Source organism: Myxine glutinosa, chromosome 7 (genome assembly GCF_964187855.1).
Source record: "Myxine glutinosa chromosome 7, kmMyxGlut1.1, whole genome shotgun sequence".
Lineage (NCBI taxonomy): Eukaryota > Metazoa > Chordata > Myxini > Myxiniformes > Myxinidae > Myxine > Myxine glutinosa.
Window position 1 is genome coordinate 138,353,973 of NC_136267.1, and position 24,745 is coordinate 138,378,717.

Consider the following 24,745-nt stretch of genomic DNA (forward strand, 5'->3'; position numbering starts at 1 on the left):
GCTGAACTCCTTCAACTATTCGTGAGACCTCCCTCTCGGAACTCCCTCAACTGCTGAACTACCTCAACTAGCTGAACTCCCTCAACTATTCGTGTGACCTTGCTGTTGGAACTCCCTCAACTGCTGAATGCCCTCAACTCAACTGAACTCCCTCAACTATGTGTGTGACCTTGCTGTTGGAACTCCCTCAACTGCTGAATGCCCTAAACTCAGCTGAACTCCCTCAACTATTTGTGTGATCTTGCTGTTGAACTCCCTCAAATCAGCTGAACTCCCTCAACGGTTGGAACTCCCTAAAATGCTGAATTCCTCAATTCAGCTGAACTCCCTCAAATATTCGTGAGACCTCCCTGTCAGAACTCTCTCAACTGATGAAACTCCCTCAACTGTTCGAACTCCCTCACCTGGTTGGAACTCCCTCAACTGTTGTAACACCATCAACTACTGAACTCCCTAAACTCTGTTGAACTCCTTCAACTATTCGTGACACCTCTCTCAGAATTCCCTCAACTGCTGAACTCCCTCAACTCAGCTGAACTCCCTCAACTGTTGGAACTCCCTCAAATGCTGAATACCCTCATCTCAGCTGAACTCCCTCAAATATTCGTGAGACCTCCCTGTTGAACCTCCCTCAAATGCTGAATACCCTCAACTCAGCTGAACTCCCTCAAATATTCGTGAGACATCCCTGTTGGAACTCTCTCAACTGCTGAAACTCCCTCAACTCAGCTGAAACTCCCTCAACTCAGCTGAACTCCCTCAACTGTTGGAACTCCCTCAAATGCTGAATACCCGCAACTCAGCTGAAACTCCCTCAACTCAGCTGAACTCTCTCAACTGTTGGAACTCCCTCAAATGCTGAATACCCTCAACTCAGCTGAACTCCCTCAAACATTCGTGAGACCTCCCTGTTGGAACTCTCTCAACTGCTGAAACTCCCTCAACTCAGCTGAATGCCCTCAACTGTTCGAACTCCCTCAACTATTGTAACACCATCAACTACTGAACTCCCTCAACTCAGCTGAACTCCTTCAACTATTCGTGAGACCTCCCTCTCGGAACTCCCTCAACTGCTGAACTCCTTCAACTCAGCTGAACTCCTTCAACTATTCGTGAGACCTCCCTCTCACAACTCCCTCAACTGCTGAACTCCCTCAACTCAGCTGAACTCCTTCAACTATTCGTGAGACCTCCCTCTCGCAACTTCCTCAACTGCTGAACTCCCTCAACTCAGCTGAACTCCCTCAACAGTTGGAACACCCTCAACTGTTGGAACACCATCAACTACTGAACTCGCTCAACTCAGCTGAACTCCCTCAACAGTTGGAACACCCTCAACAGTTGGAACACCCTCAACTGTTGGAACACCATCAACTACTGAACTCGCTCAACTCAGCTGAACTCCCTCAACAGTTGGAACACCCTCAACTGTTGGAACACCATCAACTACTGAACTCCCTCAACTCAGCTGAACTCCTTCAACTATTCGTGAGACCTCCCTCTCGGAACTCCCTCAACTGCTGAACTCCTTCAACTCAGCTGAACTCCTTCAACTATTCGTGAGACCTCCCTCTCGCAACTCCCTCAACTGCTGAACTCCCTAAACTCAGCTGAACTCCTTCAACTATTCGTGAGACCTCCCTCTCGCAATTTCCTCAACTGCTGAACTCCCTCAACTCAGCTGAACTCCCTCAACAGTTGGAACACCCTCAACTGTTGGAACACCATCAACTACTGAACTCGCTCAACTCAGCTGAACTCCCTCAACAGTTGGAACACCCTCAACTGTTGGAACACCATCAACTACTGAACTCGCTCAACTCAGCTGAACTCCCTCAACAGTTGGAACACCCTCAACTGTTGGAACACCATCAACTACTGAACTCCCTCAACTCAGCTGAACTCCCTCAACAGTTGGAACTCCCACAACAGTTGGAACACCCTCAACTGTTGGAACACCATCAACTACTGAACTCCCTCAACTCAGCTGAACTCCCTCAACAGTTGGAGCACCCTCAACTGTTGGAACACCATCAACTACTGAACTCCCTCAACTCAGCTGAACTCCTTCATCTATTCGTGAGACCTTCATGTCAGACATTGCACTCATGTTATATCTTGGCGACAATTTCAACATGCTCCTTGTAGTCCCACGTTGGCACCATTCTGAGTGATTTTCGCGCCATTTCAATGAGACACTCGGTGTGTTTGCCGGTGTGTACTCTCGGAGCTTATTCGTCCCTCCAACCTCCCCGGTCCGTCAACCACCTCATCCTTTTCAGATTGGAGTTCCCTTCTTCCTTATGAATGGTGCAGCTGAGTTGCCACATCAAGAGTCGTAAGTTAACGTATAGCTGCATTGCTCTATGTAACGTTTGTACTTATTTAATTTCGGGATTCTTAGGAAAGTCATTAATTGTTACATTTAATTAATATTATTGCGCTTCAGGTAGATATTAGGGATTAGTAAATATATCTTATAACGTTATCCTTCTGGCTCCTGCCGTATGTTGGTGTCACCCTTAATACAACACTGAGGGCACATCAGTGTCTTTATTTATTTTCTTCCGTGATGCCCTCCGGGTTGCCGGTGCACTCGCTGCGGTGCCTTGAGGTCGACACGTAACAGAGTCTAAAACCACCCCGTGCATACACCCACCCCCTAAAAGAGCAAGCACACCTGGGATGCCACTTAACCCATAAATAATTCTACCTGCCGAGTCCTACTGATATAAATGTTCGGTCATGTCCTTATCATCCTGATGCCTCCTGCCCCTCCTTGACCTCCGCCCCTTACACATGACCACACTACTTTAGCGCTACTCCACGCAAGATCAAGAAACAAAAATGTAACGATTGAAAGATTTTCTATATAACTTCTGTAACAACATTTTGCCAAATGTGAGCAGGTATTTTGTGGTGGAGCAGGTTTTCCGAGGTTTATAATAAAAAACCACAGAAATCACAGCAAATGTTGCACCATTGCCTTTATTAAAAACAAAAACAATGCCAGTTGCATAACATACATTTATAGGGCAAGTTTATATTCTTGCTGTAGCTAGAAAATATCCAAATGTTCATTGCAGATTTAAATCTAGGGGTTTATAGGGTGGAGGTGGCCCAGAAAGGGGCAAGGGTTGGGGGAGCATGGGAGGGGGATCAATACAAATGATCAATTGGCTATCAAATAATCTTCACCCAACAAACACACAAACAACCCTGAAGGCATACATTATACCAAAAATATATATTCATATATCCACCCTATTTAATAAAGCAAACATTTGCTTTAACAAATATATATTCCTTGTCACCTTGAAAAGCAACTTTTTAAAAATTGTATAAGAGATTTTTCATCACACGACACTTGCGTTACAACCATAATGAGGAAAACTTTGTAATACCTTAATTTCTACTGATGCATGATGACTTTAGTGATTTTATGCATTGTTTTACAAACGTATTTTAGCCGGCATTAAGGTGCAGGGTCATTGATGCTCAAAATGGCTTTGCTTATCCGTTACCGCTAAGCACAACTGAAATCAATATTCAGAACCATGTCATGGATGTCGAGGAAAAATACAGGATTTAGAAATGCAGACCCTCGTCGGGGTATACAGATTACAGTAGATCTGAGAATTAACGATCTATATAAAGTAGGTCTGCATGCGGACTCACACACACACTGACACAAACCAAATACAACAGTCTCTCCCGTCCCTTCAAAAACGGACGAGGCTCATAAAAAATTAATGATTTGTTGATAAAAGTTAGCATTTTGGTAATTTTAAAGCAAGGCCTCTAAAGTAGCCAGGAAAGGTGCAATTATTGCCAAATATCAAAAGGTGCCCTGGATATGCTGTCACACTCAGGTGACATGGTTCATAAAACGTCCTGAATCGTTGGGTGTTTTATTTGGTTTAAATGTCATGAGTAGTTCCAATAAAAAGCATTAAAAACACATTCGAGTAGATGGAAAATAAGAAAAGAAATCTGGTTTGGATGTCGCAACACGATATAATTGCTTCATTTAATCGAACGACGCTTTGTGGTCTTTGGTGTTTTGTGTGATTCATTAAATATTTAGTAAAGAACCAAATCTTGTGAAATACAGCATGTGCATCCAATTAGGGGCCACCTCTTTATTACTGAGGGTGGGGTTAAAATTAAGAAAATAAAACCGAGAGAAGGAAGAATAGGGAGGACAATGGGAAAGGGTTGGGGGATAAGGGAGTAAGAAAACAGTGTGGAATGGAGGAGGAAGTTTGGAGGAGATAGCATTAGGGAAGGGAAAGGCAGACGCATGTCTGGAGCATACTGGGTTGTGCAGAGTCAAATTTTGCACAATGTTTGAGTACATATTAAATAGATGACCCCTTGGCATACAGAGCAGGCACATCATAAAATACACAGATCATTTAAAATAACAAAAAACATGCAGGTGAACCTGAATGTGAAGGTAATTCAAAATAACGAATGATGAAGAAGCAAGAGACGCATAACAAAGAATATCAACTTCCAAAGGAAAGCCAAATGGCAAAATGACAGAGTATAAATGTTTACTCGCTGTACAGTACAGGCTTAAAACCTCAATCAAAAAACGATGACTTCTTCCTAATCGGATCCTAATTCTTCCTAATCCCCAAAATCTGACATTCCTATCATAGTTTCCCATTGTTTTGGTTATCTCTCAAAGAGAGTAGGACATTGTGTTGTAGTACCCTGCCTGAATCCTAAATACCATTGGCATCACAGCCAAGCCGCAGTAATGATGCAACCAGTGGAGCGAATTCGCAATTGAATCTCATTCAAACAGCCATTTCTGAGTTTGATAGGTCATATCGCTCTTCCTCTCCCTTATTGATCAGTCGGCGTTTCAAACGCATTTATACGAATTGTGGATCTGGATGGTTGTGGATCCGAAGTACCACCTTGATCTGTGACTTGCCTTTCCTGCAAACTTATTTTTGCTTTTTGTCGCTTCATCACTTCTTCCAACTCGGAGGTATTCTGTTCGAAATTGAGGATAAAGAAGCATTTATTTGGGTATTATTAAAACATGTTTTATTGAATCCATCAATGTCACAAATTAATAAAGGAAAAATGAAACCCTTCAGTGATGTACTCAAGGGGAGAAACCAGGTAAAATAGTTTTCCTATTCTTTCTAAAGAGAGATACAGTGCATTCAGAAAGTATTCAGACCCCTTCACTTTTTTCACATTTTGTTATGTTGCAGCCTTATACTGAAATCGTTCAAATTCATTTTTTCCCTCATCAATCCACACTCAATACCCCATAATGACAAAGAGAAAACAGGATTTTAGAAAGTTTTGCAAATTTATTAAAAAGAAAAAACTGAAATATCACATTTACATAAGCATTCAGACCCTTTGCAATGACACTTGAAATTTAGCTCAGGTGCGTCCCATTTCTCTTGATCATCTTTGAGATGTTTCTACACCTTGATTGGAGTCCACCTGTGGTAAATTCAATTGATTGGACATGATTTGGAAAGGCACACGCCTGTCTATATAAGGTCTCACAGCTGACAATGCATATCAGAGCAAAAACCAAGCCATGAGGTCGAAGGAACTGCCTGCAGAGCTCAGAGACAGGATTGTGTCGAGGCACAGATCTGGGGAAGCCCAAAAAAAAAAATCTGCTGCATTGAAGGTTCCCAAGAGCACAGTGGCCTCCATAATTCTTAAATGGAAGAAGTTTTGAACAACCAGGACTCTTCCTAGAGCTGGCCGCCCGGCCAAACTGAGCAATCGGGGGAGAAGGGCCTTGGTAAGAGAGGTGACCAAGAACCCGATGGTCACTCTGGCTGAGCTCCAATGATCCTGTGTGGAGATGGGAGAAACTTCCAGAAGGACAACCATCACTGCAACACTCCACCGATCTGGGCTTTATGGCAGAGTGGCCAGACGGATAGTCTCTCCGCAATGAAACATACATGAAAGCCCACAGAATCTTGTTTCTCACAGACTGAGAGTCCTTTCGGTGCTTTGTTGCAAACTCCAAGCAGGCTTTCATGTGAATTTAAACGATTTCAGCATAAGGCTGCAACATAACAAAATGTGAAAAAACGTGAAGGGGTCTGAATACTTTCTGAATGCACTGTATCTGTATATATATATATATATATACACACACACTACATGGCCAAAAGCTTGCGGACCCCCCTTCTAATTAGTGGATTCGGCTGTTTCAGCCACACCCATTGCTGACAGGTATATATGTATAATCAAGCACACAGCCATGCAATCTCTATAGACAAACATTGGCAGTTGAATGGGCAGTACTGAAGAGCTCAGTGAATTTCACTGTGGCACCATCATAGAATACCACCTTTCCAACAAGTCAGTTCATCTAATTTCTGCCCTGCTAGAGCTGCCTCAGTCAACGGTGTGCTGTTATTGTGAAGTGGAAACGTCGACGAGCAACAACAGCTCAGCCGCAAAGTGGTAGGCCACACAAGCTCAAAGAACGGGACCGCCGAGTGCTGAAGCGCGTAGGGCGTAAAAATCGTCTGTCCTCGGTTGCAACATTCACTACCGAGTTCCAAACTGCCTCTGGAAGCAACGTCAGCACAACAACTGTTCGTCGGGAGCTTCATGAAATGGGTTTCCATGGCCGAGCAGCCGCACACAAGCCTAAGATCATCATGCACAATGCCAAGCTTCAGCTGGAGTAGTGCAAAGCTCGCCGCCATTGGACTCTGGAGCAGTGGAAACATGTTTTTTGGAGTGATGAATCATGCTTCACCATCTGGCAATCCGACGGACGAATCTGGGTTTGGTGGATGCCAAGAGAACACCACCTCCCCGAATGCATAGTGCCAACTGCGAAGTTTGGTGGAGGAGGAATAATGGTCTGGGGCTGTTTTTCATGGTTCGGGCTGGGCCCCTTAGTTCCAGTGAAGGGAAATCTTAATGCCACAGCATACAATGACATTCTGGATGATTGTGTGCTTCCAATTTTGTTGCAACAGTTTGGGGAAGGCCCTTTCCTGTTTCAGCATGACAATGCCCCCGTGCACAAAGCGAATTCCATTCAGAAATGGTTTGTCGAGATTGTTGTGGAAGAACTTGACTGCCGGGCACAGAGCCCTGACCTCAACCCCATTGAACACCTTTGGGATGAATTGGAATGCCCAACATCGCCCAACATCAGTTCCCGACTTCACTAATGCTCTTGTGGCTGAATGGAAGCAAATTCCCACAGCAATGTTCCAACATCTAGTGGAAAACCTTCCCAGAAGAGTGGAGGCTGTTATAGCAGCAAAGGGGGGGGGACCAACTCCATATTAATGCCCATGATTTTGGAATGAGATGTTTGATGAGCACATATGGCATGGGTGTGATGTTCGGGTGTCCACACACTTTTGGCCATGTTGTATATATATATATGTGTGTGTGTGTGTGTGTGTGTGTGTGTGTTTAAAAAAAATACAAGTAGCATACCTCCTTGATGCCCTTTTGGATGATGATTTGACTGTGCAATCTGTTTCCTTCATCCCCACAAACAGAGGTCATCTCATCCTTTGTCAGTGAAAATAGCTGTGCCCCCGTTAACACACCTAAGCTCTCCACAGTTCTGTGGGAGGAATAAAGAGGTGGGAATAGCAAAAAGAAGGAAAATAATCTGTGAGGAAATTTTGCAAAATTGCACAACTGAAAATAAAAAATTTACAAGTGAAGCTGAGGAGGGCTGACATTATGCTGATGATGAATGTGAGTCACTGGGGTGATAAAGCAGAACCTCAATGAGATTTTGAGAGCAATATCAGGAGATATTATAACATATTAACTTCAACTGCAACAAGCAGTCTCATTCTCAAGAGTATTGATTATGGGTGATTTTAACTTGCCAGGGACAGAATGGGTCAAGGAACAAGGAACAGATCCATCTGATCAGATCAGAGCAGAACATCAGAGCAGATCCAGAATTTTGAACCCAGTTTGTAGATAATCCCACGAGTGGGTGTGCAGTGTTCGATCTACTTTTAAGTAATGATCACAATATGGTGGAGGAGGTGGGGGTAGGGCAGCATTTCGGACAAAGTGACCATAAGATTGTCCGTGAAGGATTCTGCTATGAGTTATAGAGTTAAGGACAGTAGTGTAAGGATATTAGATTTCAGGAAGGCAAACGTCAAGGCTATGAGGTGAGAGCTGAGTGCTATAGGTTGGGAGAAGTCAACAAGAAGGCATTCAGCATCAGAGAAATGGGAAACCTTCCAGGAGCAAATGTTTAGAGTGCAGAGTAGAGATATTCCAGTGAAGTGCAAAACTAGAGGCAGGAAGAGGCCAGGGTGGTTGAGCAGTGAAATTAGGAGTAATATTAAGGAGAAGCAGGAGGTTTTTGTTTGGTATAAAATAACAGAACTGGAGTGAGACCCCTTTCATTAATCGGAGTAAACCACAGGCTAGTTAATTAAATACTAGGCAGGCCAAAAGAGAGTATGAGAAGGATATGGCTGAGAATATTAAGCATAATATCAAGGCATTATTTAAGTATATAAGGGGTAAAGAACAGGGTGGGACAAGTGTGGGCGCATTGAGGAATAGGACCTACAGGGAGCGTGATTTCTGATGAAAGTGAGACGGCAGGCTTTGCTTCAACATTTACACATGAACAGTCAGGGGAATTGCTGATAATATGTATAGGAGGTGTATTCGTAGAGGGAAGAATTATGAATAAAGGGAGGTATCGTCAGGTTCACTATGTTAACAAATATAATTTCGTTCAAAATTTTGGGATTAGCAAACCTGTACATTTTTGGAATCTTCAGAGCATGGACAATCCGAAAATCAATGTTGACATTTGCACAGACACCTGCATGGCCGCCATTTTGGATTTTGAAAATGGCCGCCATAAAATACATATTTTGCGCGATCTCGGCTTCTAGTCAACCTAGAGACTTAATTAAATATGCTAATCCTATGTTTTCTGGGTCAAGGAATCCAATAAAGGCCTCAAAATAGTGCTCAGGATTATAGAAAAGCAACAAACAAAGGTAATTGAAAACCATTGTCTTTATATTTGTGATATAACTGCATTACATAATACATGATATTGCAAGTCCTTTGAAGTTATAGGTTGTTATAGGAAGTTATAGGTAGTATCAGATTGAACTATAAGTCCTATACACAGGATCTACGAGGTCTATACCGTTCAGGAATATGCTTTTACAGATCTTCATCACTGTCCTGAGTGTCATTTTCACAAAGGTGTCTACGCAAATGTAAACATTAATTTTTGGATTCCTCATGCTCTGAATATTCCAAAAATGTATAGTTTTGCTAATCTACCAAAATTTTGAACGAAAAAACATAGTGAACCTGACTAGTAGTTCCAGGAATTAGTGAGGCCTCATCTATAAAATTGTGTGCAGTTTTGGTCACCACATCTGAGGAAAGACGTGTTGCTGCCATAGAGCGGATTCAGTGCACGGCTACTAGATTGATCTCAGGCCTAGCTAGACTCAGCTATGAGGAGCCGCTGACAGAGAAAATATTTTATGCATTAGAAAGTAGACGGTTACAAGGGGAAATAATAGAGACGTTAAAGATCATAAAGGGTGTTGACAGAATAAGTGCAAGTTCTTCAGCAGAATACAAGCGTTGTTCTTCAGCAGGCTTTTTCACACGTGTTTGTACAATAACAGAATGGGCTTTGCTATCATTGACATCCTTACATAGGGCTGAATCCTTTTGAAACAAGCCAGGCCTTGACCTCATCTGGGGTGGAATTTATGCCAATGACCAAAGATGGACCTCCACTTCGAGGGATGTTGAAATTTCTCTTGTTCACGTTTTGTCCAGCCAGACGTTTCAGCAGCTCATCTTGCACTGCAAGGGTTGGGATGGGAAAATCAACGGAAAAGCGGGGAGAATAAGAAACAAAGGAAGACATTGGTGATCTCTCAGTTTCCTGGTGGCTTTTTCAGGAGCCTATTCTATAATGGGAATGCCGGAAAAAAAAACACGTGGACATAAAACCCAGGGGTGGATACGGAGATGGTCTCTCATTCAAACCGATTTGATGAACTGTTTACTTCAATCTCCCCTTCTCGACATCCTATGACCCTATACCAGCGTTTTCTGATTAATAACTAACATTTCTCAAACAAGTTACCAAGATAATGGGGGATTTCATCACGTACAATGCTGTGCGGCCTGTTTGCTCATCCCCGGTTTCATTCTGAAGGGATCATGGGCATGTGGAGATGTTGGAGAAGTTGGGCTTGTCAGGGATGGCAAGGATTGTGGTGCTCTGTTGTCGCCATCTCTCTGCCTCTGTTGGAGAAATGCATAACAATAAGGATGGTCATGTGCTGCTCAGTATCAGAAGGCATTTTAGACAAAACTCTTGCTCAAGAGTCTAGAGCATAGTGGATTACGGTTGCTAACGGAGTACCCGCCCCACAGGCGACTTTGTTCTAAGCATACGACATTTTCTTTGAACACATACCTTTATTTGGGCAGTGTATAGGCAACTGACAGCTCCCTCAATCTCTCCCGAAAATAAAAAAATAATACGGGTTACGTGCATGAAGGAAAAACATGCCGACTCCTTATAATTCAAAAATACCTGACTGCTCTGGAAAACTTGGGATCAGGAATACTGTACAGTAAAGGGTGGGACTTCTAATACCCGCTCCCACCTGGAGGCGGCGCTACACGATACACATTTACATAGAGAATTGGCAACCCCCTTCCCACACCCCCAAAGATAAAAACACCCCTATACACTAATTGGGGTCATGCTGATCCTATATAGCAAGTCTGGATGTACTGGGGCCAGACTGTAGGAGGAGTAGCGTGACAAACAAACAAACAGACAGATAGACAGACAAACAAACACCGGTCCCGTAAGGATACTGTATACAACCTATGAGGATTAAAGAAGTATCTTTGGAAATAAATTTTGTGTGACTTTTAATATTCCTTCATAATTCTTCTTCTCATTATTAGTTTCCTGCTTGTGTCATTAGGTGTGCTGGGCTGCCGGGGCAGTTTCGTTGACCAGGCAGTTGGGGGTTACAACTTGGGTGGGTCGACACTCAGACTCAGGATACTCGACTGCAAGTGCAGGAATGTGTAATTTGTTCAGGGTGCCGGCGATGGCTCGCCTTCTCTTCATGAAGTACACCGTGGGGTCCTTTACGTCCACCAACTAATGCTAGAAAATGGGACGCCCAGTTTAACATCCATCCGAGGGACAGAGCGCACACACAGTGATGATTCACCCTGCATGCGAAACATCAGGATGGCAGTTGATAGCTGGGTCGATATTTCAATGCAGGCTAGACAGCTCAGAGGCAAATTTGCATACGTCCACGTTATCCTGCCAGCCGTTCCTACATAAGAGTTATATACAATACTGAACAAAATATGGGCCGGATTAAAACATGCAATGGGCCTGAAGTTCCCAATGCCTACTACAGAGGTACGTGATTGACTGAAGACCTTCCCACGTTTGTGCTCATTTTTCAATCGTTGTCATCATTCCTTTTCAGTATCATATAGCCAGCAATGGCCGTGCAGCAAAAAAGCTGCTTAGTGTGATTTTTTTTTAGTTGGTAAGCCGGATTCTAAGCTTTTGGAAACCAAGAGTATCTCTGCAAAGTTACCAAGTTGCTGGCAAATTTTGAATAAAAAACCCGGATCATCGCGGAGAGAGTAATCTACCCGGTTCATCTGGTGCATCCGACATTGGTGCCAGTGAATACTTTACCTAAACACAGCAACGAAGGTAAAACCACAAAGGCTAATGGTAAAAGTGCCAAATTTACCTCCACCAATTCCATGACAAGCAGCTTGCAGGGAAAAGATGAACACATGGAAATGACAATGTAAAAAAGCAACTCCAAAGGCATCGGCAGAATACAAAGTAAAGCATTTTTTTTTTTTTGAATAAAGAGAACAAAACATGCAATAACCACTTTTTTATATTCGGGTAGTGTGAAATAGTGTGGACCATGCAATAATCTGAATCTGTAAGATGTTAGAGAAGTATTTTCTCTTGTATTAACAATGTACATTGTTCCTTGAGCACCGGCCGAGTGCATGCAACAACAAAATCGAATCGGCTTTTTTGTCACCAAACCAACTCATCCCCCAAATTTAGTCAAAAATCATTCATAACTTTTTAAAACATCATGTTATATATCGCTTTTCACACGATCTCTCAATTGTGAAGAATCACTTAATAAATTAAATAATTATCGTATCCGAATCCAGATTCACATCTTCACCAAAATCTAAACGATTTGGTATTTTCACACACCCAACCTCTCCACCCAGTTTCGTCCAAATCCGTGCACAACTTTTTGAGATATCCTGCTATGTATAGTTTTTGGCCATATCTCCCAATGGTGAAGAATCACTTAAAAATTCTATGATCCGGATTCGAATCTTCAACAAAATTGAATCAATTCCTCCTTGTCAAATTCACAACATCTCCACCACGTTTTGTCCAAATCAGTCCACAACTTTTTGAGATATCCTGCTATGTATTGCTTTTGGCCCTATCTCCCAATGGTGAAGAATCACTTAAAAATTTCTAGCAACCGGATCCGAATCCAGATCTTCACCAAAATCTAATCATTTCGTCCTTGTTACATACACTACATCTCTGCCAAATTTTGTCCGAATCCATCCACAACTTTTTGAGATATCTTGTTCAAAGACAAACAAACAAACAGACAGACAGAGGTGAAAACATAACCTCCAACCACCTTTGGTGGTGGAGGCAATCAGATCCAGGACAACAACAACCTCTTCAACAACAACAATGGAGAAATTTGCACATTACCTTCTACTGTTCTCCAACATGACAAGGACTATATATACTGTACATTGTCATTCAAAGAATGTTCATCATCCCGGAATTACTCCATTCAAATCATGTACATCATGCTTGAATTACGACCAGGAATCTTGATTGTGGAGCACCGGAATTGCAATGGACTATGCATAGCCTATTTTAAATGATGAAGCAGTGAAAATATTAGGAAGAAGAAAAATCTCTCTCGTGTCAAAAGTTTTCAAACCACATTGGTTGTAATGAGAAAACGAAGAAAAACAATTGATTTTGCCATTATTTGTCCATGACCGTTATGAACTTTTTATGAGTTTTCTGCCAAAGATACTTCAGTCATGAAAATTCTAACAAGACATCAGGAACTATAATAATTTTGGTAGATCAACGACTGGATGTGAAATCATTTTAACAGTGTGGGTGTATCTGTGTGTGTTTCTGTGTGTCTGTGTGTGTGTCTGTATGTGTGTGTCTTTGTGTGTGTGTCTGTCTGTATGTGTGTATGTGTGTCTGTGTGTGTGTGTGTGTGTGTCTGTGTGTGTGTGCGCATGTGTCTGTGTGTGTGTGTGTGTGTGTGTGTGTGTGTGTGTCAGTGTGTGTGCATGTGTCTGTTTGTGTGTTTGTTTGTGTGTGTGTGAGAGATAAATGTCGGTTAATCGTCGGTTAATTCATGTCGCATATTTTGAGGCCTAGTAGGCTACCGTGTCCGACCTTGAGGCTTTGTTTTTCTCTCAGTGGTCCGTCGATTGCGCTGCAATTACTTTCGTTCTCTGTTTTTGTCCCAGTCTTTCACCCCATACTTCCTTGTTTAAAATCTCAACTCAAAAAAAAAAAAAAAAAAAAAAAAAATATATATATATATCCTTCTCTGTTCTTATTCGTTTATTCGTTGTTCTTATTTGTTCGTTCGTTCTTTGATCACGTGTTTCACCCCCATTTCCATTTTCCATTTCCCCAGATAGTTTTCACTGCTTAATTTTAAAATGTTTAAACTTTCCCCTGAAGAACTGTATTCTGTCGTATATTATAACACCTTTTTCTTCTTCTTCTATAAAAGGATGCTTTCGACTTGCTCACCAAATCTATTCATTCCAAAAAAAATTCCATCTCTTACAGTTCCTCTTTTATACTTTCCCGAAACTCTCCTGCACTCCACCCCTCCTTCAGCGTCCTCAAATGTATTTTTGACTCGAAGGTCACAAGAAACTCATTTTGCAATAAATGTTCGTTTCCCATTAATCGTACACTTTCTAAAATCCAATCTCACCCCTCCCCTCCAAATCTTCCCCATCACCCCTTCCCTCCAAAACTTCCCCATCACCACTCCCCTCCAAATCTTCCCCATCACCCCTCCCCTCCAAAACTTCCCCATCACCCCTCCTCTCCAAATCTACCCCCTTGCCCCTCCCCTCCAAATCTTCCCCATCACCCATCCCTTTCAAATCTCCCCCCTTGCCCCTTCCCTCCTAAACTCCCCCCACACCCCTCCCCTCCTAGACTCCCATCTCACCCCTCCTCCTCAAAGCGTCCTCCCCGCTTCTTCCCCCTTCCAACTTTCACCTTCATCTCCCCCAACCTTCTGCCTCGCTGTTCCCCCTCCTCAAATAACACCTCACTGTGCCTCACCCAATCATCATCAAACCTTTTGTCTGCCCCATTCTTCCCTTTCTCCAAGCTATTCTGAAATCTCTGACACACCTTCAACAGCTCTCCCTACCACTTCCTCCTCTTCCACATCTTACCCTACCCCTCCCCCCCCCCCCCCGTTCTGTATCCGATGCTCCCCCTTCCTCTTCATTAACGGTATGGACCTCAAACATCCGTGGCCTTCGCTCAAACTTGACTGATCTCTCCATACAGGTTGCTTCTGACAAACCAGACATGATCTGCTTAACAGAAACTTTCCTCTTTCATGATGTCTCTGATTCCTTGGTATCTCTCCCAGGTTACTCCCTCCTCCGGTATGATAGACCTGAGCCTCGTCCTGGAGGCGTGGTTGCTATCTTTATAAAAAAACCTCTCTTCCTCACTCGCCCTGCACTGCCCTCTCTCCACCTCACCCCCAGGAATACCTTTGGCTACGGCTTCCCATTCGCTCCCACCTTTTGTTCATATGTGTGTTGTACCGTCCACCAAACAGTGATGACTCCATCTGCATCTCGCTGTCTGATAATATGGACCAACTTCGATCTACCCATCCAAACTCTCTCTTCCTCATATGTGGTGATTTCAATTGTCACCATGCCAGTTGGATGGGTGTGGGTACCTCTCTCACCAGCCATGGCTCTTCAGCAAAGGACTTCTGCGACTCACTGGGACTGACACAATCTGTCAATTTCCCAACCCGGATCTCAGTCAACGGAGCATCTTCTCTTCTGGACTTGGTTATGACTAACTTCCCTGAAAATGTCTGCTGCTCTTCTTCTGCTCCAATCGGCTCATCTGATCATGTGCTTGTTAAAGTGGACATCTCTCTGACCATTCTCAGAGATCCTCCTCAGCGTCGACGAGTCTGGCATTTCACTCAGGCAAACTGGCACGGTCTTCAAGCAGCCATCAATCATCTGGACTGGTCTCCCATCTCTACCGCCTCTGACATCAACTCATCCTGGGAATTCTTCCAAAGTAAATTGCTCTCTCTCATGCACAGATTTATCCCATCTCGTCTTCAGTTGTCATACCCTTCCTCCCGTCCATGGTACACAGAATCTTGTGGTGAGGCTGTTGCCCAGAAACAACTTGCTTTCGTCTCCTGGAAAGCAAATCCAACGGAAGGAAATCTCATTACCTTTCACAAAGCCCGAAACAAGTGGGTGTCCACCCTCAGGAGAGCCAGGAAACAATATCTCTCCATTCTCAAGAACGAACTCTCTTATCTGTCTCCCTCTTCCAAATCCTGGTGGCGTCTGGTCAAATCTGTTTCTGGTGTTTGTTCCCCCTCCATCCCCTCCCTCACCTCAAACGGCTACACGGCTGACTCCGCACGTGAAAAAGCTGAATGGCTCAACTCTGTGTTTGCCTCTAAATCTTGTGCCTCAAACCCATCCCTCTCTGTACCCACCATACCCAGTCGTACCCAGCTGCTCCTGGACTCTGTGTTGTTTCCTCCTGACAAGGTGGAAAAGTTTCTGTCAACCCTCGACTCTGATTCTGCAACTGGACCTGACGGCATCAGCCCACAGGTCCTAAAATCCTGTTCTTCCGCTCTTTCACTCCCTCTCTCTGTTCTCTTCACCCTCTCTTTTGCTCAAGGTCATCTGCCATCTGCTTGGAAATCAGCCAACATCATCGCTTTGCACAAAAAAGGTGCAAAAACAGATCCTAGCAACTACAGACCAATCAGCCTTCTCCCAATTATCAGCAAAGTCATGGAATCCATCATTGCTTCGAATATGAAGTCTTTCCTCTTCTCCAATGGCTTGATCTCTGATCATCAATTTGGTTTCAGACCTGGTCACTCTACTCTGGACATGCTGCTTCTGCTTTCTCAACAATGGATGGAAGTCCTCAATGCCAAACAGGAAATTAGAGCTGTCTCCCTTGACATATCACGTGCCTTCAATACGGTCTGGCACCCCGCTCTGCTCACCAAACTCTCCTCCTTTGGTATCCATGGAAATCTCCACGCATGGCTGGCGGACTTCCTCTCTTGTCGTAGTCAATGTGTGGCCCTGAATGAGTTTCGCTCATCTCCTCTTCCTGTTCAGGCTGGAGTTCCCCAAGGCAGTGTTCTGGGGCCTGTGCTTTTTCTGGTCTTCATCAATGATCTCTCTGACTCTCTTGAAAATCCTCTCTATCTCTTTGCTGATGACTCTACTCTCTGTCGCTCCATTCCTCATCCCTCAGATCGGCAGTCTGCAGCCTCCTCACTCTCTGCAGACCTGGACAAAATCACAGACTGGGCAAACAAGTGGAACATGTCTTTCAATCCTGACAAATCTCACACTCTTACGATGTCTCTCCGAAAAGACCGACTGGACAACCCTCCCATCCACTTTTTGAATAATCCTCTCCAAGAAGTTCTGTCACTCAAGCTTTTGGGTCTCACTATCTGCCATGATCTTTCCTGGGAAAACCACATTTCAAATCTGGCCTCCAAAGCCAGTTGCCGACTGGGCATCCTCCGTCGTGCGAAGTCCTTCCTTGGCACACCTGAGCTCCTCACCACATACAAGGCTTTCATCCACAGCTCAATGGAATACTGCTCTCCCCTCTGGGCTGGTGCTCCTGACTCACACCTAGCTCGTCTTGTCGCTGTTGAAACCAAAGCGTTCAGAATCATTGGAATCTCCCGCGATGAAGCTAACTCCAAGGGCCTTTCACTCACTCACCGCAGGCAGGTTGGTGGTCTTTCCGTCTTCTACCGACTCCTCTCTGGCCTTGCCCCCCCAGCTCTCTCTGGGCTCTGTCTCCCAAATATTCCTACAGGTCGCACAAGATCTGCCTGCAACCCTCTTATGGTTAAACTGCCAAAATCAAGACTCTCTGCTCACCTTCACTCCTTCATTCCTCTTTTCTCCTGCCGCTGGAACAAACTCCCTCACTCTCTTCAATCCCACTCCACCCTCCAGGTCTTTAAAACAGCTGTTCACCACCATCTCTTATCTTCCCCCATCCAAAACCTTGATCTTTTCTACCCCTGCTAATTTCACCCCAAATCCACTTTTTTGAAATACCAACTTCTGTTCTGGAAGTCCTTGGTGTCCTTGTGTTTTATACTTCTCCCACCCCCCCCCCCCCCTTCCCACGCCTCCTACCCCCAAGCCCTCTCCCTCCCACACATATACCTACTCTCAAATGTTGTGTTTGTGTGCTTCCCCTTCTCTCCCCATATTGTCTTCCGCTCCCTCTTTGTATATATTTTGTTTGTCTGTTTGATTTGTTTGTGAAATAAATGTTAGCTCTTTCACGAGCCTCGATTCTGTATACAAAAAAAAAGAAAAAAAAAAGTGTTGTAGAATATATATATTTACGCTCCACAGGTGTCAATCCTGCTGACATCATCTGTATATTGCAGTCACGTGGTGCCCCGCCCCCAGTGGTTAAATAACATCCATGAAATAACTAATAACATGAAAATGCTCATAATAACATAACATGAAATAATAATAAAATAACTGGATGGAAACTGCTCAGAGATGGAAATATCGGAACTGATCCCTCCCTGCTAGGCAGCTATACTGGATGGTGGTGCCTTCATTTTTGAATCCAAAGTCAAATTCCTACATCGTTGGCCAGGACATGCCACCTGTCAAAATTTGGAGAACGAGTCCGAGACAGTAATAAGTTTGGGTAGTATCTTCAGCTAAATTGTTTTTTGCCAAGTTCAATAAAACAACCTCGGCGAACATTCTAGAAACCCAAGGAGAGATTCCAAACAACACAGCAAAAACACACGGCAGAGCAACAACGTGGCCACAACCCACCTTGTACCTTTCAATATCTTCCCTTGCAAGGTAATGCTGCCATACAGAGTCAAACGTGTGATTTTGATTTTTCTCCACAGCAATCACATTTTCCAAAGCAAAAGCAATCAGATAAAACTCTGGAGAGATCTTGTTATAAATTACAGAGTTGTTCGATGGGCACATCATTTTTTAGTAAGCACACCTGCATGAAGCCACATACCTCCAATGAACGGGCATAGATGGGTTCATGATGTCCTAACCCTGTCGCTTGGACGATCTCTAGGATGTTGTTTGGGATGAAGCCCTCATGCCCACTGTGATTTTTCACTTTCCACCACTGACGACTATTATCCAGCACCTGACGAGCATAAGCATCACACACGTCAACACACCTTTGCGCATGCACCTACTAAAGGTAACCACACATTACGTAAGGTTAGCAGTCTTATAACAGCAATCCTGCATATCATCCATAACAGATGAGAACAAAACAGAATAATATAGGCATCATGGGCCAAATTGGCATTCAAATAATCTCGGCTTACCTTTCATCCATTATCCAATCAACCGCCAATCATTCTCCCATTATCTACTTTTCTTCTAAAGTTTCCCATTTTTCGATGCGTCAAAAACTTCCTGCATCTACTCTCATTTCTTATTGTTTTCTCTGAATGCGACAAACATTACCTCCACGATTTCATTGCACTGCACAGAAAGCTCTTCGGCATTTCGAGCCATGAAGTCATAGCGGATGATGGCGTTGAGGTCTGCGGCCTTCCTGTGAGAGTCATCAGCTCCTCTGATTGAGGCAGGATTGAGGGGAAGAAAACACAGAGGAAACATGGTAAATTAATCTGAGTTGGGTTAGGTACACAGCTAGTCGTCGGACAGGATAGTGCAGATATCGTGCACTTTAAGCTGAAATTTTAAGCCATCTAGTCTGGGTTTGATTCCCGAACTGACTATAAACGGTTGTATTGGTGCTCCTCAGGTAGGGTGTTGCATCACAAAGTGCACCGTCCCTTGGATGAACGATAAGCTAGGTGTCCCATTGGCTAGCATTTGTTGGTGGATGTTAAAGACCCCACGGCACCTTTTGCAATGAGTGGGCGTGTTATCGCCAGCATGCAGCTTCAGCAAATTACAAATTCCTGCAAAAATGAAGTTCATTCAAATGTCAGGCCTGGCCAGCGAGTTTGCGAAACACTTTGATAAAAAAATTTATTTCCCTTCCGACCACCCGAGGTGGGAATAATTGAGACCACAAATTCATGTTTTTATGCAAGTGATTAATCAGCTTATTAATTTTATGCTAATTATATGCAGAGATGGGGAAATATTATCAAAGCTGGCTTTTGTTCGTTTATTGTTTTTTTACCTTCTTCTGTCTGTCTAAGTTTTATAACTCGCTTACTTTTATTGCTACCTCTGCTTTGTTGTTCAGTCACGTGAAAAAGTAAGTACACCCCATGTAAAGTTTTCACTTTTTCAACATATTTCAACATACAGCTATTTGATCTTCATTTCAACAATATTGATAGATAAAGGTGATATTGTAGCGGCTACCGCTGGGTTTTCACAATCGCCTTGCACCTATCAAGGACGCGGAGCGATCACCATGCCGGGCTCGTCCAGGACGCCCGGGCAGGCTCGCCCTCAACTTGCCAGGCCGCAGCCAGGACGCTGGGCCACGCCCCCTCTCGCCTTTCCTGGGCAAACGCTCCGGGATAATATGTATATATATTGCTGCCCGATAAACGGGCTTTTCAGAGTGCCTGAGTGTTTGGTTTGATTAAAGCAACTCGGATGAATTCCAGCTTTTTGTCGCGTCCATTCTTCCGATCGACGTGGGAGCCCCAGCTCCTTCAATATAATATAACAAATCTCATAAAACATTTACATTTTGTAGTCCATTTAGTCCATTGTATCTATCTATAATTCCAGTAATCTCTGTCTGTACGTTTGTTTGTCTGTGACCGCTGTTTCTCGACAACCACGGGTCCGATATACTTTTAACTTGCCAGGTATATTGCTGGGGACCCGAGGATGTGCCTTTTCAAGGTTTCATATTAATCGGACAATTACTTACCGAGCTATGTCCAAAAAACGATTCAACCAATCAGAGAGCAGCGAACGATCGCGTGTGCCGGCGTTGCGAATGGACCAAACCATTCCATGTAAATAGAGGGGGGGGGGGTTCTGTGGTCGTTGCGAATGGACGAAACCATTTCATGTAAATAGAGGGGGGGGATTGTCACTGTACTCGCAAGCCGTTCGCCGTTCGCTTTGGCGTTGCGAATGGACCAAACCATTTCATGTAAATAGAGGGGGGGGGGATATAATTTTAGATAGATATATAGTACGGGCATATATATAGTACGGGCATGCCCTAGTAATTTAAATAAACATAAATGCAAATTTCGCATGTGGAAAAAGTAAGTACACCCTTGGCTCTAATGGGTGGTATTGCCCCCTTTGGCAGAAACAACCTCAAGCAGGCGTTTCTTATAACTGTCTAGCAGTCTCTGACATCGACTGGGAGAAATTTTTGCCCACTCCTCCATGCAGAATTCTTTCAGCTGTGCGATGTTTGAGGGGTTTCTTGCATGCACAGCTCGTTTCAAATCCCCCCACGACATCTCGATAGGATTTAGATCCGGGCTTTGACTTGGCCATTCCAGAACCCTCCATTTCTTTCTTTTCAGCCATTCCTTGGTGGATGTACTGGTATGTATAGGGTCATTGTCATGTTGCAAGGTCCACCTTCGGTTGAGCTTCAATTTTCCAACAGATGGCCTCACATTATCCTCATGCACCCTCTGGTACAATGAATAATTCATAGTGGATTCTATGATGGTGAGCTGCCCAGGCCCTGATGCAGCAAAGCTGCCCAAACCATAATATTTCCACCACAATGCTTTACAGTTGGTATCAGGTTCTTGTGGTCAAATGCTGTCTTTGGTTTTCGCCAAACATGTCTTCTGGTACTATGGCTTCTGGTACCTTTGACTCATCTGTCCAGAGCACATTGTTCCAGAATTGCTGGTCTTTGCCGAGGTGTTCATTGGCAAACTTTAGTCTTGCCCTGATGTTCTTTCTGGACAGCAAAGGTTTCCTTCTGGCACACCTCCCATGAAGATCAAATTTGTGCAGCCTCTTCCTCATGGTAGACTCGTGCACTTTGACATCAACAGTGGCAAGAGCTACCTGTAGGTCCAGTGATGACATTCTGGGGTTCTTAGAGACTTCTTTCAGCATCTTGCGGTCTGCTGTCGGGCTGAACCTGCTGGGGCGGCCTGGCATGAACAAGTTGGCTGTTGTTTGGAATCTTCTCCACTTGTAGATGATCTTCCGGACAGTCGAATGATTGATTTCAAATTGTTTGGAGATCTTTATAAATCCCCTCCCAGACACGTAGGCATCTATAACCTTCTTTCTGAAGGCCTCAGAGAGCTCTTTTGATCTCAGCATGGTGACGCCGCACACTTCAACAACAAAGAGCAAACCAAACTAAATGTCTGAGGTTAAAATAAGACGGGTTCCTCCAAGATCCTCTCCAACGATGTTCTAAACATTTGCACCTGAGCTGGTGCACCTGATTCTAATTTTAGGTATTTGAAGTGGTGATAAATGTAGGGGTGTACTTACTTTTTCCACATGCGAAATTTGCCTTTATATTTATTTAAATTATACAATGGACTACAAAATGTAAATGTTTCATGATATTTGTTATATTATATCATCTTTATCTATCAATATTGTTGAAATGAAGATCAAATAGCTGTATGTTGAAATATGTTGAAAAGGTCAAAACTTTACATGGGGTGTACTTACTTTTTCACGTGACTGTATTTCTACCAGCAAGGGTTCTATAGATCCAGCACCCTTTCATTCCTGGTGTCTTTCAACTTTAAAGGCTTTTGCTAAAAGTTTCATGTCAACCATTTTTTGTATGAAGAGGAAATTTCTCCATAATTGCCCCATTGGGTGCATAGAGAAACTAGAATGGCACTCGGTAGAGTGCATACCTCTGCTAGGCTGAACAGTTTGTTTTGTATTCCAATGATAGTCCAGATCTGGATTGAGACCTGAACCAAAATCTAATTGGCTAGTTCTTGTAACCTAACTAACTCGTTCACCTAGTTCAGTCATAACTCGTCCATAAATTTTTAAAATATCATGTTATTTATCGCTTTTCACCCACTCTCTCAATGGTGAAGAATCACTTAAAAATTAAATAATTATCGTATCCGAATCCATATTCAGATCTTCGCCAAAATCTAATCGTTTCGTCCTTGTCACATACACTACCTCTCTGCCAAATTTCGTCGGAATCCGTCCACAACTTTTTGAGATATCTTGTGCACAAACAGACAAACAAACAGACAGGGGTGAAAACATAACCTCCATCCACCTTTGGTGGCGGAGGTAAATGCATGTCCTAAAGATGACGACGCCGGTACCCATAGTGCGCTGTGAAGTGATGTCACTTTACCCATGTTCAACAGATTTGTTTATTTGAAGTCCAGTCCTGTGTTGTTTCATGTATTTGTCCGCATGTGTGCGTGATTTGTGTTGCAGCTCCTTCACAAGCCTTGCACCATGTAATAATAAAATACCAACCAGGCCAACCCAGCTTGCCACATATTGTAAGCAGCTGTATTATTCTCTAGTGATGATATGACCAAAGCAAATATCTTTTGTAGGAGTAAAAAAACAAACTAGAACGCCACTCAGTAGAGCGCATACTCCCGCCATGGGTGGCCGCTGCTGAGCCCTATCTTCCAATGGTAAACAATCCTTCAAAAAATTCCTGGATCTGGAATAATATCCTGCGCTTCACCAAAAACTAATCAATTCTTCCTTATCCCAAGGGCAATCATCCCACCAACGTTCATCCAAAAATGTTCAGAACTTTTCCAGATAACTTGTTCACAAACACACGAACACACGAACATACGAACACACATACGCGCACACACACACACGGACGGACACGATCGAATGCATTACTCCCTGGTGGGAGTAAAAATCGATCCAAATGTCACTTGTGTAACAAACATTACAGATAACCAAATAGGGTTTCAATTGAATCAATTTTGAATTGAATTGAATTTGAATTTGAATTGAATTGAATTTGCAATTGTCAATTCTCTCAACAGTTATAGAACAAACCTGTGAGAGTGCCCAAGTGAGTGTTCGTTGCGTTGGCTGGTGGCGTTGCGTTGGCTGGTGGCGTTCCGTTGGCTGGTGGCGTTCCGTTCGAGTGACCCCTTTAATGTAAGAACAGTGAAGAAGAATGAAAAAACAGTAAGTAAACTAGAACGCCACTCAGTAGAGCACATACTCCCGCCGTGGGTGGCCCTGCTGAGCCCTATCTTCCAATGGTAAAAAAAAATCCTTCAAAAAATTCCTGGATCCGGAATAATATCCTGAGCTTCACCAAAAACTAATCAATTCTTAATTATCTCAAGGGCAATCATCCCACCAACTTTCATCCAAATCCATTCAGAACTTTTCCAGATATCTTGTTCACAAACACATGAACACACACACACACACACACACACACACACACACACACACAGACGGGCACGATCGAATGCATTACTCCCTGGCGGGAGTAATAAACAACTTATCTACAACTACAAAGAGTGGTAAAATTAATATGTTTAAATGCTTGAATAAATACACAAAGCTATGAAGTTCATTTTTCAAAATCCAAAGTCAATACATTTGCACTTTAAACTTTCAGTTGAACAATTCCTCCCAGAAATCTCCTTTTTGATGTAAATTCTCATTTCAACTTCCTCCAAAATTTTCCTCATTGTCTTTTTACAGGATGGAGCTACACACACACACACACACACACACACACACACACACACACACACACACACACACACACACACACACACACACACACACACACACACACACACACACGACAACAAAGGAATGATAGACGAGACAAACACGGCCAATAAGCTTGGGGGAAGTTCCGTCACCTCCAGGGCACTCAGGGTATTTTCTAAGGAGGAATTTCCTCCTCCCCATTGATGCCAACCTATGGTGATTGGTCATATTGTTAACCTTTTAAATGCTGAACTCCAAGCATGGAAGCAGCATGTCCCATTTTTAAGGTCTTTGGTATGACTGTTTGAACCGTCGACCGTTAAAAAAAAAAAGACTAGGAACGGACCAGACTAGGAACGGATCAAGCCAGCAGAGAGTTGAGTCAACAGTTGGGAGTTCTGCAGGACAAGACAGATTTGTTTGGCAGCTTCACACGAGGAGTGCAGTTCTGGTCCCACAGAGTGAGCTAAACGTCTGAGAAGGGTGGACTTTGTAAACTGAACTCCGATTGTCGGGCAAGGAGAAGCCCACAGTGTGTTGGTCAGTTGCCACAAGCCCGGAGGCACCTAAGCTCTTCGTTTGGAATAAACCCTGTTTTCCCACGACTGGTGTGTCAGCCTGGTGCGCAGTTCAGGTTTGGAGAATTACA

The 24,745-nt window shown here is 43.5% G+C and overlaps 1 protein-coding gene across 3 annotated transcripts in view; it reads right to left on the reverse strand.

Moving 5' to 3' along the window:
* Window positions 1-2,972: 2,972 nt before the first annotated feature.
* The window catches only part of LOC137431682 (epidermal growth factor receptor kinase substrate 8), a 126,668-nt gene continuing 104,895 nt past the window's right edge, over window positions 2,973-24,745 (reverse strand). For all 3 annotated transcript variants that reach the window (XM_068123290.2, XM_068123292.2, XM_078782336.1), the window contains 7 exons: window positions 23,416-23,513; window positions 18,928-19,039; window positions 18,461-18,598; window positions 10,173-10,305; window positions 9,705-9,858; window positions 7,468-7,600; window positions 2,973-5,010 (listed from right to left, as the gene is read on the reverse strand). In XM_068123290.2, coding sequence (XP_067979391.2) covers window positions 4,858-5,010; window positions 7,468-7,600; window positions 9,705-9,858; window positions 10,173-10,305; window positions 18,461-18,598; window positions 18,928-19,039; window positions 23,416-23,513 — 921 coding nt within the window. In that variant the 3' untranslated portion in view covers window positions 2,973-4,857. The remainder of the gene's footprint in view (window positions 5,011-7,467; window positions 7,601-9,704; window positions 9,859-10,172; window positions 10,306-18,460; window positions 18,599-18,927; window positions 19,040-23,415; window positions 23,514-24,745) is intronic.